We start from the raw sequence: 16,712 nt of genomic DNA on the forward strand, positions 1-16,712 counted from the left end.
CACACATTTAATCCTCAAAAACGTTAGTTATCATAATCCCCACCATTATTATTATTGAAGAGGTTCTATAAGACAGAATTATTGTATTGTGTGGTGTGTGTGTGCGAAAGAGAGAGGGAGGGAGAGGGAGACAGAGAGAAATAGATCAATACACAGAGCTTATTATAATGGGCAGAAGGGCTTTCTGGGAGGGAAAGAACAGAGATCCTCAACATCTTCTCCCAAATATTGAAAATTACTAAAACCTGTTTCGGAAGCCCTAACAACAGCCTAATAGCAAGAAAAGGGCCATTAGATGACATCAAAACAGAAAAAACAGGTTCACTGTTTCAAGTGTGGGGTAACCTGTCCTCATCCAGTCATCACAGGGGTAGGTGGTACCCTGAGAGAGTAACAGTGAATTCAACTGAATGAGCTGGCCAATTTTGAAATACAACACTCTTGGTTTATCAAGACCGGGTATTTTGCTTGTTTGCTTTTGTTTTGGGGGATGTCTTAGTTATCTAGTGCTGCTGTAACAGAAATACCACAAGTATATGGCTTTAACAGAGAGAAGTTTATTCTCTCACAGTCTGGTAGACTAGAAGTCCGAACTCAGGGTGCCAACTCCAGGGGGAAGCTTTCGCTCTCTGTTCGCTCTTGTCCTCAATCTTCCCCTGGTTGAGGAGCTTCTCAGGCACAGGGACCCCAGGTACAAAGGAGGTGCCCTGCCCCCGGTGCTGCTTTCCTGGTGGTATGAGGTCCCCCGTCTCTCTGCTGGCTTCTCTCTTTTATATCTCAAAAGAGACTGGCCTAAGACACTACCTAATTTTGTAAATCTCATCAATATAACTGCCACTAATCCATATTATTATATCATAGTAATATGATTTACAACACATATGGAAATCACATCAGAAGATCAAATGGTAGACGACCAATCATATAAGGGAATTATGACGTAGTCAAGTTGACAGATGTTTTTGAGGGACACAATTCAATTCACAAGAGGGGATAACACATACTCTATCATCCTGTCATCCTTCCTCTTTTAAGTAACATTCTGAGGGCACACAGCTAGTAAGTAGTAGTGCCAGGATTCAAACCTATTATGTGTCAGACTTCAAAACTCAAACACTAATACCATATACTGCTCTTTTTGGCAAACCCTCGCCAGAATGATTTGTTTAGTTTTACACATACATGGTATTAGAATTCAGATAGTACACTCTAACCTGCAGGAGGTGAACTTATGGGAATTGGTTTAAACAATCAGAGTAATTGATAGAAAGCAGAATGAACAAAATATCAAATCCTTAAATACCCAGAAACTAAAAAGTAGCATAGCCTCAGGCAAGTGGCTTAATTTTAATGTAAACCTCAGGTTCTTCAACATAAAAACAATACTTCCCCTCACTTCTCAGGAAAATAGGGAGAAAATAAAGAACATAAAGCACTTAGTACGATAATTAACACTTGGTAATTCTCAATATGTGGTAGCTGCTATCATCATCATCATAATGCCTAACAACCTGATATTAATTTTGAATATCAATACAATTCATATTTGTATAGTAAAAACACTAAATTTAGGTCCCACATTCAATACTCCTTAATGATACTGGACAATGAATCAGCATCAGAAAACATATCCTCACTATCTGTTTCTGGACTACGGGAAAAAAATTGCTGATTGTGTCTGCTAATAGCTTTTGAGATTTCTGCCTCCTAAAGCATTAGCCTAATAAATCACAATTTATTTTTAAAGTTCACATTCTATCTAAATTTGTATTGATATGCTGCTTAGCTGACATAACATATGTACATTAAAATATTGATAATTAACACAATTTCTTCTTTATCTATGAATAAACTATTGTTAGAAATCAGAAAGGAAGTGTTTGTATAATGTATCTAGAACTCTGCAGCTGATTTTTCTAAGAGCTTAAATTCACCAATAAGCTATTATCTTAGATCTGCTCAGTTTAAGTCACGTTGCTCTGAGAACCAAGTGCTGACAAGTAGATTCTGAATTGTGGCAAACCCGTTTGTCAGAGTAGAAATGCGATCCATACGGTTTTTAATGGCTGTGATCTTTTGGAGGTACACTGCCAGGCCTTTTTTCCGAGGTGCCTCTGAGTGGACTCAAACCTTCAACTCTTCAGTTAGTAGCCAAGCACTTAACCATTAGCGCTTCCTTGCTCTGATAAAACTCAAAAACTGTTACCTAGCCATTCTTTAAAAATACAAGTAAATCGATAATATGGAAGAAATATATGCTTGAAGCATCTTTCACGCAAGCAAAAAATGAGAACTTTGCAAAGAAATTCTAGTTGGACTTTACTGAGAAAGACAGTAAAATAAGCTTAATTAACTGAAGGAACTAGACATATAATCTAAATCAACTGATTAACCCTTTAATTGTAATTTCAGTTAAAACATAGAAATTAGTTTTACTTAATAACATCTTTAGTGAGAGGGCTGACCTTGATTAAAATCCATGAAACAGGCCACTTTCCTCATTCACACATTCAGCAACTCTCACTAAATTTGCACACTTCATCCAGAAGCAACAGGGTATAATTACGGAATTTAGATTAGGCTCAAAACCCTTACTTTTTTCAGGCACTCTGGTAAGCATTTTACATACCTCACTGATTCCTCAGTACAACTTTAGGCAAAAATATTTTCACCATTTACATGTGAAAAAACACACTAAAAAGAGGTCAACTGCCATGCCCAAGGTCAAACATGTGATACATAGCAGGGTCTACAGTATTTGAATCCAGGTCTGTCTAACTTCAAAGCTCATTTCTCTTTGAAATGATAGAAAAATGTTTTACATTGTTTCATTTTTAGACAGTTTTCTGAGTAATAATGCCAACGTAACTAAGACAAAATGTTTTAAACCAATATAGCAGTAAAGCTAAAAAAAGGGAGAAAAAGAAAGGCATCCCAGCCAGTTTTCTTTAGTCTGGGAAAAATTCATCATCAATCAAGAAATAAAAGCTAACATACAATCAATATTAAGAAAAATGCTCTTGCAGCATAATCCAGGCCAGACTGGTTTTTCTTGTTTTGTGTTTGTCTGTTGTAACTGTTAAATAACCAAAACAGGTGTCTCAACGACAACTCTGTGAAACCCAGGCAAGTACAGACAAGAATGTGAACAAGTACAACATTCTCTTAGGTTATACTCTAGAATACCACAGTGAATTTAGACCTCTCCCTATTCCTTTTTTATTAAGACATTATTGAATTAACTAGATTACATATTTCTTTAGTCTACTTACTACTTACATACAGCAGAAATCAATGACTAGATTTAAATTATAAAAATGTAGCATATGTATTTATATAAGAAAGACTTCCTGCAGGTTTGTTATTAAACAGCTTCTTATTCACGAAGATTAAATAATTTACAAATGTTTACACTAAGAGTTTACCCAAATGGTCACAAATGATTACAAAAATTTATATTGAAGCTTTTAAATATTAGGGTTTTTTATAATCACTATAATTTCAAAAATCCTTAAAAAGGCATTTATTATAAAGTAATTCTTCAATATGAAAATCAAAATGTCTCATAAAAAGAGGACTTATTGTTGATTTAAGTAACACTTAAATTCATCGTAGCAAATTCCTGTAGCAGAACTCATATATTAGAAGTCAAACTATTAAAAAAATTACACCTGTACTGCTTTAATATTTACCTCAAATAATGTTCAACTTTTCAGTAACTTATGTTACAGCTCAAGATTTTGTTTAATCATCACTGGTCTCTTTCTTAGTCCTTCATGGAAAGATGAACATTGGAAATCCTACCTTGTGCTGTTCAATGGCGTCTATCCACTGTTGCCTGTGATCTGGATCCTGAGCACGAAGATACCAAACGCTATCATTTACGCTAATATCAAATCGACATTCATCAAAATCATGAGGCTGTGGAGAGAAAAAAGAAAATTAAAAGCAAAGTCAATTTTTTTCTAAGAAGTGTTACATCCCACAGCAAAAATATGGACATAACCATTCTATGCTGGTGGGAAATTCTTATTATTCATTTATTTTCCTACTCAAGTAGCTTTTCTGAAAATGTCTCAGATAAGAGAGAATAAAGACAGCCACCAAAAATCAAGTTGCACTCATTACTCTTACAAATTTGACAGATACACTACACTCATTAAAAAAAAAAGGGATAATATTTTTCATCAATGCTTTGAGTTAGCTTAACTTGTGGGAATATCACTGAAAACACAATAAAAAAAAAAAGTTTTGGGAAAGACATTTACTATTTTTCCCTGACCTCATTATCAAAAGTAAATTCCATATATTTCATCACAGGGTAATGTTAACATTTCTCCCCAAGGATCTAAAAATAACTTCTTGGCTTTTATATATCTTTGATAGTAATAGATTCCAATGAAAAGGAAAACATAAAATGAATATTACATAAGACCTATGTTCTAAAGCTAGAGAAAATCCCTGTATCAAAGTGTAAGCGTCTGATGAAAACGTCAAATTTTTGGTTCAGTGTTTTATGTTCTTCCTAAGAATTTAAAAAATGAGCGTTTTATATCCTTGTTTTTTTCCCAATAAAAACTTCTCTTAATTACGAAACGTTTTAAAGCAACAAATTAATAATGAATACTAAATCATAAAACACATTATGAATTCAAATACGTGATTACCAGCCAACTTCAAGGGAGAGGAGCTGGAGTCTGTATTACCTAACAACTAGACAGGGGCCTTCTGGTTGCTAAAAGACATTCAAGCATGTGGGAGGGTAGTGTGTCCCTTTTTGGGACATGGAGGCTCTGAGCTGGGAACATTCCTAGACGTCACACTATGTGTCTTTTCATTTGTAACCTTTTTCCTACAGAAAGCTATAATCCTAAGTACAGCACCTTCTATGAGCTCTGAGTCATCCCAGCAAATTATCAAAGCCAAGTGAGTAGTGGGCCAGCAGGTCAGAACTTAGGGGGCTGGGAACTCCTGAGCTTACAGTTGGTATCTTGAGGGGGTAGAGGGAACTCTTGAATTTGTAGCTGGCAGCTCAGAAGTTAGGGAGCCCTGGAACAGAGGGTGGCATGGGGTGGGAGACTCCTGAGTTTATGGCTGCTATCTGCCTATTTGGTGTCTGAGGGATGGTATTCTTCTAACTTGTGACATCTGACACAGCTCCAGTGGATAAAATCAAAGGAAGAAGTGTTGCACTGGCAGCTGGGTTACTGTGTCCTTTTTAACCTATGACATCTGACCTAGTTCTGGGTGGCTGGGGTCAGAGAAGTGTTGCATGTTGCTGCTGATGTGTCAGGGAAGTAAGTGGAAAAGTGGGGATTTGATTTTTGGTGATTATTATCCTTGGAACATCATTAACTTTACACCTCGTTCTTAGGGTTAATATTATACTACCTCATGTAAAATGTAGAATCCTTGCTACTGTATAAGTCCACTTATATTATCATTATTTGTCATATATATTATATATATAATATATTACATATATATTATTAATTCATGTTATATACCTTACAATGTTACAATTTTTGTTTTAAACACCCATATTTTAAAGGAATTAAGAAATAATAAAAATACGCATCATATATATCCTTTTTCTGGCGTTCTTTATTAACTTTCTGAAGATATGCATTTTCCCCTGATGTCATAGCCCTTCAGCCTGAAAAACTTCCTTTAGCATTTCTCGTAATCTGAGTCTGCTGACAAGTTCTCTTAGTTTCCGTTTCTTTGAGGATATATTTCACTTTCTTACCCCAAAATTTTATTTATTTTGTTGTTGTTGAGTATTTCACTTCATTCTTGAAAGATACTTTCATTGACGACATCATTCTGGATTGACAAGATTTTTCCCCCTTTCATCACATTATAACATGCTGTTCCACTCTCATTTAGCTTCTACGATGAGAAGTGGGTGGTAATTTTAATCACTATACCCTAATGTGTCATTTTTCTCTGGCTACTTTCAAAATTTTCTATTTATCTATGGTTTTCAGCAGTTTGTCTACAATGTGCTTTGGTATGGTTTTCTTCCAATTTATCCTGTTTGGAGTTTTCTGGGCTTCTTGAATATATAAACTTGTCTTTCACCAAATCTTAGAGTTTTTGACTACTATTTCTTCAAAATTTTCTTTGCTCCCTTTTCTCTCTTCTCTCCTTCTGGAACTCCTAAAATGCACATATTCTGAAATTATACTATAGGTCTCGGAAGCTCTCGTCATTAAAAAACAAACAAAAAAATGATGCTGGCAAAACTAGGTATCCATCAGTAAAAAAAATGAAACAGGACCTATACCTCATACCATAGACAAAAGCTAATTCAAAATGGATCAAAGACCTAAATATAAAGCCAAAAACTATAAAGATCATGGAAGAAAAAATAAGATCAAGACTAGAGGCCCTAATACACAGCATTAACAGGATACAAACCATAACAACACACAAACTCTAGAAAATAAGCTAGATAACTGGAATCTTTTAAGAATTAAACACTTAAGTGCATCAAAAGACTTCAAAAGAAGAGTAAAAAGAGGACCCATAGACTGGGAAAAAATTTTTGGCTACGACAAATACAAGAAGGGTCTAATCTCTAAAATCTACAGGAAAGTCCAACACCTCTACAACAAAAAGACAAATAATCCAATTATAAAATTGGCAAAGGAAATGAACAGACACTTCACCAAAGAAGACTCTGAAGGGGCTAACAGACATATGAGGAAATGCTCAAGATCACTTGCCATTAGAGAAATGCAAATCAAAACCACAACGAGATAGCATCTCACCCCAACACTACTGGCAATAATAAAAAAACAGAAAATAACAAACATTGGAGAGGTTGCAGGGAGACTGGAACTCTTATGCATTGCTGATGGGAATGCAAAATGGTACAACCATTTTAGAAAACGATATGGCGCTTCCTTAGAAAGCTACAAATAAAAATACCATATGATCCAACAATCCCACTGCTAAGAATATATCCTAGAGAAATAAGAGCTGTCACATGAATAGACATATGCACACCCATGTTCATTGTAGCATTGTTCACATTAGCAAAAAGACGGAAACAACCTAGACACCCATCAACAGATGAATGGGTAAACAAACTGTGGTACTAGACACAATGAAATACTATGCAATCATAAATAACAATGATGAATCTGCGAAGCATCTCACAACATGGATGAATCTGGAGGGCATTACGCTGAGTGAAATAAATCAATCACAAAAGGTCAAATACTGTATGAGACCACTACTATAAAAACTCTTTAAAAGGTTTACATACAAAAAGAAACGATCTTTGATGGTTACAACAAAGGAGAGGGGTAGGGAGGGAAAAACACTAAATACACAATAATTAAGTGATAACTTTGGTGAAGGGTAAGACAGTACACAATACTAGGGAAACCAGCACAACTTGTACAAGGCAAGGTCACGGAAGCTCCATACTCCCTGAGGGACCAAATTATCAGGCTGAGGGCTGTGGAGACCACTGTGTCGAGGTACATCTAGCTTAACTGGCATAATATAGTTATTAAGAAAATGTTCTACATTCTAATTTGGTGAGTAGCATCTGGGGTCTTAAAAGCTTGTGAGCAGCCATTTAAGATACTCCACTGGTCTCACCCCATCTGGAGCAAGGGAGAATGAAGAAAACCAAAGACACAAGGGGAAGATTAGTCCAAATGACTAATGGACCACAAGTACTACAGCCTCCACCAGACCAAGTCGAGCACAGCTATTTGATGCCAGGCTACCACCACTGACTGCTCTGACAGGTATCACAATAGATGGTCCCAGACAGAGCTGGAGAAAAATGTAGAACAAAATTCTAACTCACAAAAAAAAAAGGACCAGGCTTACTGGTCTCCTTTTAGCTCAGTAATGTAGGTTCACCCTTCAGCCAAAGATTAGACAGGCCCATAAAACAAAACTAGAGACTAAAGGGGCACACCAGCCCAAGGGCAAGGACTAGAAGGCAAGAGGGGACACAAAAGCTGGTCACAGGGAACCCAAGGTTGAGAAGGAAAGAATGTTGACATGCCTTGAGGTTGGCAACCAGTGTCACAAAACAATATGTGTACTAACTGTTTAATGAGAAGCTAGTTTGTTCTGTAAACCTGCATCTAAAGTACGATTAAAAAAAAAAAAAACAACTTTCTTCTGTTAAGAATGATTTTTATTGGTCTATCTTTAAAATCCTGGTTATCTTCTCTGTCATCTCCATCTGCTACTTATGTCATGCAGTGATTTTTTTTTTTTTTAATTTCAGATATCATTCTTTTCCATTCTAAAATTCCCATTGGGTCTTTTTATGTTTTCTTTTTCTCTGATGAAATTGCCTATCTTTTCATTCATTACAAGCATACTTTCTTTTACCTCATTGGACACAGTTATAATAAAAAACCAAACTTGTTGCTATTGAATCTACTCCAATTCATGGTGACCCCACCATGCATTACAGAGTAGAACTGCTCCACAGCTGCTTTAAAATCCCAACATCTGGCTCATCTTGAAGTTGGCTTTTTTTTTCCCCCCTTAATAATGTGTCATAATTTCCTGGCTCTTCAGGTTAGGTTGTGAACTCTGAATTCTGTTACATTTGCTCTGAAAAATACTGGTTTTGTTTTAACAGGCTTAGACTCAAATTGTAAATTCTGCCATGTATTTAATCATCAGCAACTAGGGTATCTGCTTCAGTCTGGCCTGCACACATACAGCTGAGGGGTCAGGCAAACATTTGGACAGAGTTTTACACTCAGAATTTGGGGCTCCCACTACCTGGCTCTCTCTTTTTCGGGGTTATGTCCTCATTCTTTGGGCTTCTTCCCCTGGTTCCTCCAGCTAAACAGACAGCAAGTTTTCTTCAAAGGAATTTTAGTTTCCCTGCATATCTGCCATGGTGAACAGTGACTCAGATCACGGCTTAGGCTGCTTCTGGTCTGTCCCAAATGTGTGGTTCAGGAACCAGACAGAAATCTGAACAGAATTTACACACACGATTTTGAGTTCCCTTTCTCTGGGTCTCTCTTTTCAGGAGGTTCCCCTACTCATTCTCCAGTAGCCCTGGTTATCCTGAGTACCTTTCACTTGTTCCACTGGTCAAAAATATGGCTGGTTTTCTCCACAATGGAAATTTGACTCTATTCAACCCAATTTTCATATATCCTGATGGACACTCATGAAGGTCAAAGATTCATAATTATCTGAGTCTAGTGTCTTTTTTACAAACACAAAGTATTAAAATTTCTCTACCCAACAAAGAAACAAATAAATCCTATCAGATTTAAATGACATGAATCAATCTGTGCTTTAATTATAAGCAACAGGAATTGATTCTTGTTCAGTTAAGGAAAGAAATTTACTCAAAGTATTAGGCAGCTAAGATTGTTAGGAAACATAAAGAACTGAGATCAGAAAATGGAAACAAGCCAAGGGAGACTAGGCAATAGAACCCCAGCTGAGATTTTACCACAGGTACCATCTGGTGTGGACAGGGCTGCTTCTGCTTCTTGACCTTGTAAGCCACTACTGGCACTAATGCTAATAGGAACGAGATGCTTCTGCTGGCAGCATTGTCAGAAGAAAAACTCCCTCTATCTCTGCTTCTCTGTATGGTATTACTCCAGAATCGAAGTAGGGCAGAAGAGGGGGACAATGGGGTGAGAGAGGAAGAGACAACAGCATAACAACAGTCTGGTTGGCTGACTCTAGATCATACGCCCATATGCTAATTAAGACGGGTGGAGAGATGCTGGGAGGGAAAATTGAGTATCTGGTCTTTCTAGATACATGGAAACCCTAAACCACCATCATAAAACCACCTCAGAGGCACCAGCACCAGCTGTACAAAGGCTACTTCTTAGATATGTAGGATGTAGTTAGACAGCACTCCTCTTCCAAACTTAGATACTATTACCAGCTACAATGGGTATATAAAGAGCCCTGGTAGATTAAGTACCCAGCTGCTAACAAAAAGGTCAGTGGATCAAGCCCAGCAGAAAAGATCTGGCGATCTGCTAATGTAAAGAATTCAGCCTAGGAAACCCTATGAGGCACTTCTGTCACATAGGGTCACTATGAGTCCAAATAGACTCGATGGCACACACCACCACCACCACCACCACACTGGGTATAATCCCCTTTCTAAAGTACAAAGACCTGGAGTTTGAAAACCAAAAAGGAAGAACATGCTCAACATTTCTCAAGTTGAAAGAACTGAAGAAAAATTCAAGCGTCGAGTTGTAATGCTGAAGGCTTCTATGGGTAAAACATTGAATGATGCAGGAAGCATCAACAGCAGATGGAAGGAATACACAGAGTTCCTGTACCAAAAAGAACCTGTCAATGTTCAACCATTTCAGGAGGTAGTACATGATCAAGTACCGAGGGCATTAAAGGCAGCAATCTGCACTGAATGTATTAGTAAAAATCAGTGAAGGCTCCAGGAATTGACAGAATACCAACTGAGATGTTTCAACAAATGGATGCAATCCTGGAAGCGTTCGCTTGTCTACGCCAAGAAATTTGGAAGACAGCTACCTGGCCAACCAACTGAAAGAGATCCATTTCATGCCCATTTCAAAGAAAGGTGAGCCAAAAGAATCCAGAAATTATCTAACAATACCATCAATACCACATGCAAGTAAAATTTTGCTGAAGATAAACATGGTTTCAACAAAACATTGAAAGGGACCTGCCAGAAATTCAAGCTGCATTCAGAAGGGGACGTAGAAGGGATATCGTTGCTGAAGTCAGACTGGTCTTAGCTGAAGGCAGAGAATACCAGAAAGATGTTTTCCTGACTATGCAAAGGCATTTGACTGTGTGGATGATAACAAATTATGGGTAACACTGCAAAGAATGGGAATTCCAGAACACTTAATTGTGCTCATGCGGAACCTGTACATAGATCAAGAGGCAGTCATTTGAATAGAACAAGGGGATACTGTGTGGTTTAAAATCAGGAAAGGTGTGCATCCGGGTTATATCATTTCACCATACTTATTCAATCTGCATGCTGAGCAAATAATCCGAGAAGCTTGACTATAAGAAGAACATGGCATCAGAATTGGCGGAAGACTCAGTAACAATGTGCAATATGCAGATGGTATAACCTTACTTTTTAAAAGCAAAGACTTAAAGCATGTACTGATGAAGGTCAAAGACTAAAGCCTTTAGTACAGATTACACCTCAACATAGAGTAAACAGAAGTCTTCACAACTGGACCAATGAACAACACCATGATAAGGGGAGAAAATACTGACATTGTCAAGGATTTCATTTTATTTGGATCCACAATAAACATGCACAGAAGCAGAAGTCAAGAAATCAAATGATGTATCGCACTGGGCAAATCTGCTACAAGAGACCTCTTTCAACTGTTAAAAAGCAAAGATGTCACTTGGAGTGCTAAGGTGCGTCTCACCCAAGTCATGGTATTTTCAATTGCCTCAAATGCATGCAAAAGCTTGACAATGAGTAAGGAAGACTAAAGAAGAATTAATAACTTTGAATTATGGTGTTGGTGAAGAATAATAAATATACCATGGACTGCCAGAAGAACAAACCAATTTGTTTTAGAATAAGTACAGCCAGGATGCTCCTTAGAAGCAAGGATGGTGAGACTTCATTTCACGTATTTTTGACACGTTATCAGAGGGATCAGTCCCTGGAGAAGGACATTTGACTGGGTAAGGTAGAGGGTCAGCAAAAAAGAGGAAGATTCTCAACAAGATGGACTGACACGGTGGCTGCAAAAATGGGCTCAAACATAGCAAGGATTGTGAGGATGGCACAGGACCTGGCAGTGTTTCGTTCTGTTAGGGTTACTATGAGTCAGAACTGACGTTACAGCACCTAACAACAATAACAACAAGATGTCTGAGACCCAGGTGCCGAAGGTACTTTCTCCAGTCTTTTGATATAACAATAGCAGAGTGCCCCTTCCTTGAAGTCTGAGCCTCAGATTCCCAGAACTCCTTCCTCTGAACTCCTGAGGTACTAACTAGCCAGGAAGGCCCTTCAAGTCAGAGGTTTAAGCCCCATTTCCATGAGACTCCTGTCCCAAGCTCCTGTGGCACCAGCACTAACCTGGCAACACTTTCTCTTCGAGGTCTGAGTCCCAGCTCTGCGGTGCTCTCCTTCCAGAAAGGGAGGTTTTGATAACCCCAACCTTTTCCCTTTGCTCCTTTAGCCCAAGGTACAGAAGCTGTTCCTTAGAGTTACTACCTTTGTGTTACCTCAATGCTTTTCTTTTCTTTTTTTGTTTCCATCCCTTCCCCATCTGTTGAATGATTTCCTATATTAAATACTTTCTGCTGAAAACACCTAAAGTGTTTTCTGGCTCCCTGATTGGACCTTCGCTGATGAAAAAAGTAGTTCAAAACATGCTAAATGTTGATTTCATAGTGAAATATTATAGAACCATAAAGAAAACAAACAAAAAAAACAATGTTTCCAAAGGCTGGGAAGATAATAAAGAAGTTACAAAAGTATATACACAGCATGATCCCAATCCTGGTGCTGCCTCAATACATACTTCAGTTTGTATCTATACATGCGTAAGTGATTAAAGACTGTCTACTCCACTAGACTGTAAGGTGTAAGAGAACAGGGACTCACTTTCATCCACCCCAGTATATTCCAGGCCCTAATATAGTGACTGGTATTCAACGGCAATATTTGTTTATTGAATGGAGAATGGTATTTGGTGTCCATTTAAACATCTGGAGCCCTGGTGGCACAGAGGTTAAGAGCTTGGCTGCTAACCAAAAGGTCAGCAGTTCAAATCTACCAGCTGCTCCTTGGAAACCCCACAGGCAGTACTACTTTGTCCTATAGGGTCACTATGGGTCAGAATCCACCCAATGGCAACAGGTTTGATTTTTTGGTTTGGTGTTCTATTTTTGCAAGTTCCTATGAATGTATAATTATTTCAAAATAAAAATTTAACTGAAAACAAAAATAACTTCAAGAAAATGTTAAAAAGTGGTTGCCTTTTAATGTTGGAATTACAATTGGTTTTCTTCTTTAAACTATTCTATATTTTCTAAGTATTTGGCTATCAATTTTACTCATTATAGCTTAGTAAAATAAAATGGCAAGAAAATACAGTAGAACCTACAGAAAATCAAGTCAAAGAGTCTTGGCTGTACATCATGAAAGTCAGTAAAAATAGGTATTTATCCAATCTGAAGAATACCGAATTAACTCCAAATTTAGTCTCACTATGCTTAACTCAAGGTTGTAACATCTGCATATTGCAAGTTGTAAATGAGTCTTCCTCCAATCCTGATGCCCTGTTCTTCATATAGTCCAGCTTTTTGAATTATTTGCTCAGGATACAGAGTGAATAAGTACGGTGAAAGGATACAACTCTGACGCACACCTTTCCTGACTTTAAACCATGCGGTATCCACTTGCTGTTTGAATGACTACCTTTTGATCTGCGATACGCAGATGATACAACCTTGCTTGCTGAAAGCGAAGATGACTTGAAGTACTTACTGATCAAGATCAAAGACTACAGCCTTCAGCACGGATTACAACTCAACGTAAAGAAAACAAAAGTCCTCACAACTGGACCAATAAGCAACATCATGATAAAAGGAGAAAATATTGAAGCTGTCCAGGATTTTATTTCACCTGGATCTACAATTAACCCCACAGGAGCAGCAGTCAAGAAATCAAATGATGCATTGCACTGGGCAAATGTGCTGCAAAAAAAACTCTTTAAAGTGTTAAAAAGCAAAGATGGCACCTTGAAGACTAAGGTGCACCTGACCCAAGCAAGCCATAGTGTTTTCAATCGCCTCATATGCATGCGAAATCTGGAAAATGAATAAGGAAGACCAAAGAAGAACTAACACCTTTTAATTATGGTGTTGGTGAAGAATACTGACTATACCATGGACTTTCCAAAAGAGTGAACCAATCTGTCCTGGAATAGGTACAGCTAGAATGCTCCTTAGAAACAAGAAGGCAAGACTACAGCTCACATACTTCAGACATGTTATAGGAGGGACCAGTCCCTGGAAAAGGACATTATGCTTGGTAAAGTAGAGGGCTGGCGAAAAAAGAGGAAGATCCTCAATGAGATGGAATGACACAGTGGGTGCAACAATGGGTTCAAGCATAACAACAACTGTGAGGATGGCCCAGGACCAGGCACTGTTTTGTTCTGTTGTACATAGGGTCGCTATGAGTTGGAACTGACTTGACAGCACCTAACAATAACAAAAACAAGATGCTTGACTCAACCCTATGGGGGCAGTTCTACTCTGTCCTATGAGTAGGGTCGCTAGGAGTTGGAATTGACTCGATGGCAATGGGTTTGGTTTTTTTTTTAAATGCTTGATTCACTCCCTTTAATTAGGACTACATGAGAATATTATCACTTGTGCAAGCTGATGGCACAATGAGAACAGAGGTCTTAAAAGAGGCCACCTGGTTATATTCAGAACCTAACATAGATGCTGTGATACTGGGGAAGTCCCCCAGTCTAGGAAATGAAAACAATGCTTTGCAAGTCGAGAAACTAGATCTTGCCAGACCCTTGGAAACAGGAAAGCTAACTCGAAACCAACATGCTTACATGAGATTCAGGCATTCATCAATGAACACACCATACTGTCAAATGAATGATTTACACTGAGGAATAACTGCCATGATGATCAGATGTTTCAATGTTCTAGTAAATACATTCCTATTCATAAAAATCAAAAGATGCTCCCAAAATTTCAGCATGAAATGAAAATAAGAAGTCTTTTAGTGGCTAGTAACACCAAGTTTAATGCAATGTTTTTTCTAATTTTCATTTTAAGTGATAAGATCCTGCCCCCTCCCCCAACCAAAAAAAAAAAAACACCGCACTTAACTTTAACCCTTATATACAAAAAACTGATGGGCCCCGAGAGTATGGCCCCCGGACACGCTATTAACTCAGTGCTGAAGTCACTGCTGAGGTTCACCTTTCAGCCAAAGATTAGACTGGTCTATACCCTGCTGCCGTCAAGTCTATTCTGACTCAGTGACCCTATAGGACAGAGTAGAACTGCCCCATAGGGTTTCTAAGGAGCGCCTGGTAGATTCGAATTGCTGACTTCTCGGTTAGCAGCTGAACTCTTAACCACTACGCCACCAGGGTTTCCAGACAGGTCTATAGGGCCAACAATAACACAGGCGAGGGACGTGCTTCGTAGGTCAATCATGTATACGAGATTAATAGGGACACTAGCCCAAAAGTGAAAATCCTGGTGGCATAGTGGTTAAGTGCTACGGCTGCTAACCAAAAGGTCGGCAGTTCGAATCCACTAGGCGCTCCTTGGAAACTCTACGGGGCAGTTCTACTCTGTCCTATAGGGTTGCTATGAGTCGGAATCAACTCGACGGGAATGGGTTTGGTTTTTTTTGTAGCCCAAAAGCAAAGATAAGAAGGCAGGAAGGGACAGGAAAACTGAACGAATGGAAACAGGGAACCCAGGGTGGAGAAGAAGAGACTGTTGACACATCGGGAGGTTGGTAACCAACGTCCCAAAACAATTTGTGTATTAACTGTTTAATGAGAAACTATTTTAGTCTGTAAACTTTCAGCTAAATCACAATTTAAAAAAAGCAAAAAACTGATGGGGATGGGGGCTGGAAGGAAAGAAAAGCCCTACCAATTTTCTTTGCCCCTCAAGATCACTCTGATACTCTCACAAAATGGTTCCTGAGACATTTTCACAAAACAATTTGAAAAGCACTGAACTATCACATCCCTTGAGAATTACACTTTCCATGTCTTTCCTTTCAGATATCTGTTTCTCAGTTTGGGTGGCTTCCTGTTATCTCTCTGTAGGCTGGTTTCCTTTCACAATTATCAATTACTAATTAAGCTCATCCTGGAAAGGCTGGTGTATACCTTTATACAGACTTCTGCTATATGTTGATTTTCAGACTGTCAAAGATCCAAGGATGGTGATATATATAGTCTATTGGGGCCTTAGGCGAGTGAATTAAATTCTCAATTCTTTATCTATGAAAGTGGGAAGCAAAAGCAATACTGATTTCACTGGATTGTTGAAAGGATTAAATATAATAACACACATTTTATATGTTGAAATGTGGAAAGCATTTTGTACAATATCTGGTACAACAGAAAAATTCAAATATTAGATATATATATACACACACACACACTAACTTATTTTACAGTAATTTTGCTTTACAATAGCAAAATCTTCCCTAAGAGTTGTGTCTCAGTCAATTTACAATGAGTATTTAACTATTTAACATGAAAATGCAAAACCAAAGAAACAAACCTGTTGCTGCTGAATCTATTCTGTCTCACAGCAACCCTATATGACAGAGTAGTACTGTCCCATAGGATTTCCAAGGAGTGGCTGATAGATTTGAACTGCTGACCTTTTGGTTAGCAGCCAAGCTCTTAACCACTGTGCCACCAGGACTCCACAAAAATGTAAACAAAGGTTAAAAAAAGAAGTTAGATCTGGCAGTATAAGGCATTCGATGTTGTGCATATATTAAACAGTGAGTTAAACAGGCAGTATCTTCTCGATTACAATTTTTAAAACTAGGCTTCAGAAAACTGTATCCAAACTCTATTGAAACTTAAGAGGAGAACAGAAGTTTTGATATTGTCTTCTTCACTGCACCTATCACTATCTGTCACCATATATTTAGTATGTACTTATTTATTGTCTGTCTATTCTCTACG

The 16,712-nt window shown here is 38.0% G+C and overlaps 1 protein-coding gene across 4 annotated transcripts in view; it reads right to left on the reverse strand.

Annotated features, from left to right (window-relative positions):
• CERT1 (ceramide transporter 1) overlaps window positions 1-16,712 on the reverse strand; it is a 160,145-nt gene that overhangs the window by 79,164 nt on the left and 64,269 nt on the right. For all 4 annotated transcript variants that reach the window (XM_064273233.1, XM_064273231.1, XM_064273224.1 and 1 more), the window contains one exon: window positions 3,805-3,921. In XM_064273233.1, coding sequence (XP_064129303.1) covers window positions 3,805-3,921 — 117 coding nt within the window. The remainder of the gene's footprint in view (window positions 1-3,804; window positions 3,922-16,712) is intronic.

Source organism: Loxodonta africana, chromosome 2 (genome assembly GCF_030014295.1).
Source record: "Loxodonta africana isolate mLoxAfr1 chromosome 2, mLoxAfr1.hap2, whole genome shotgun sequence".
Taxonomy (NCBI): Eukaryota; Metazoa; Chordata; class Mammalia; order Proboscidea; family Elephantidae; genus Loxodonta; species Loxodonta africana.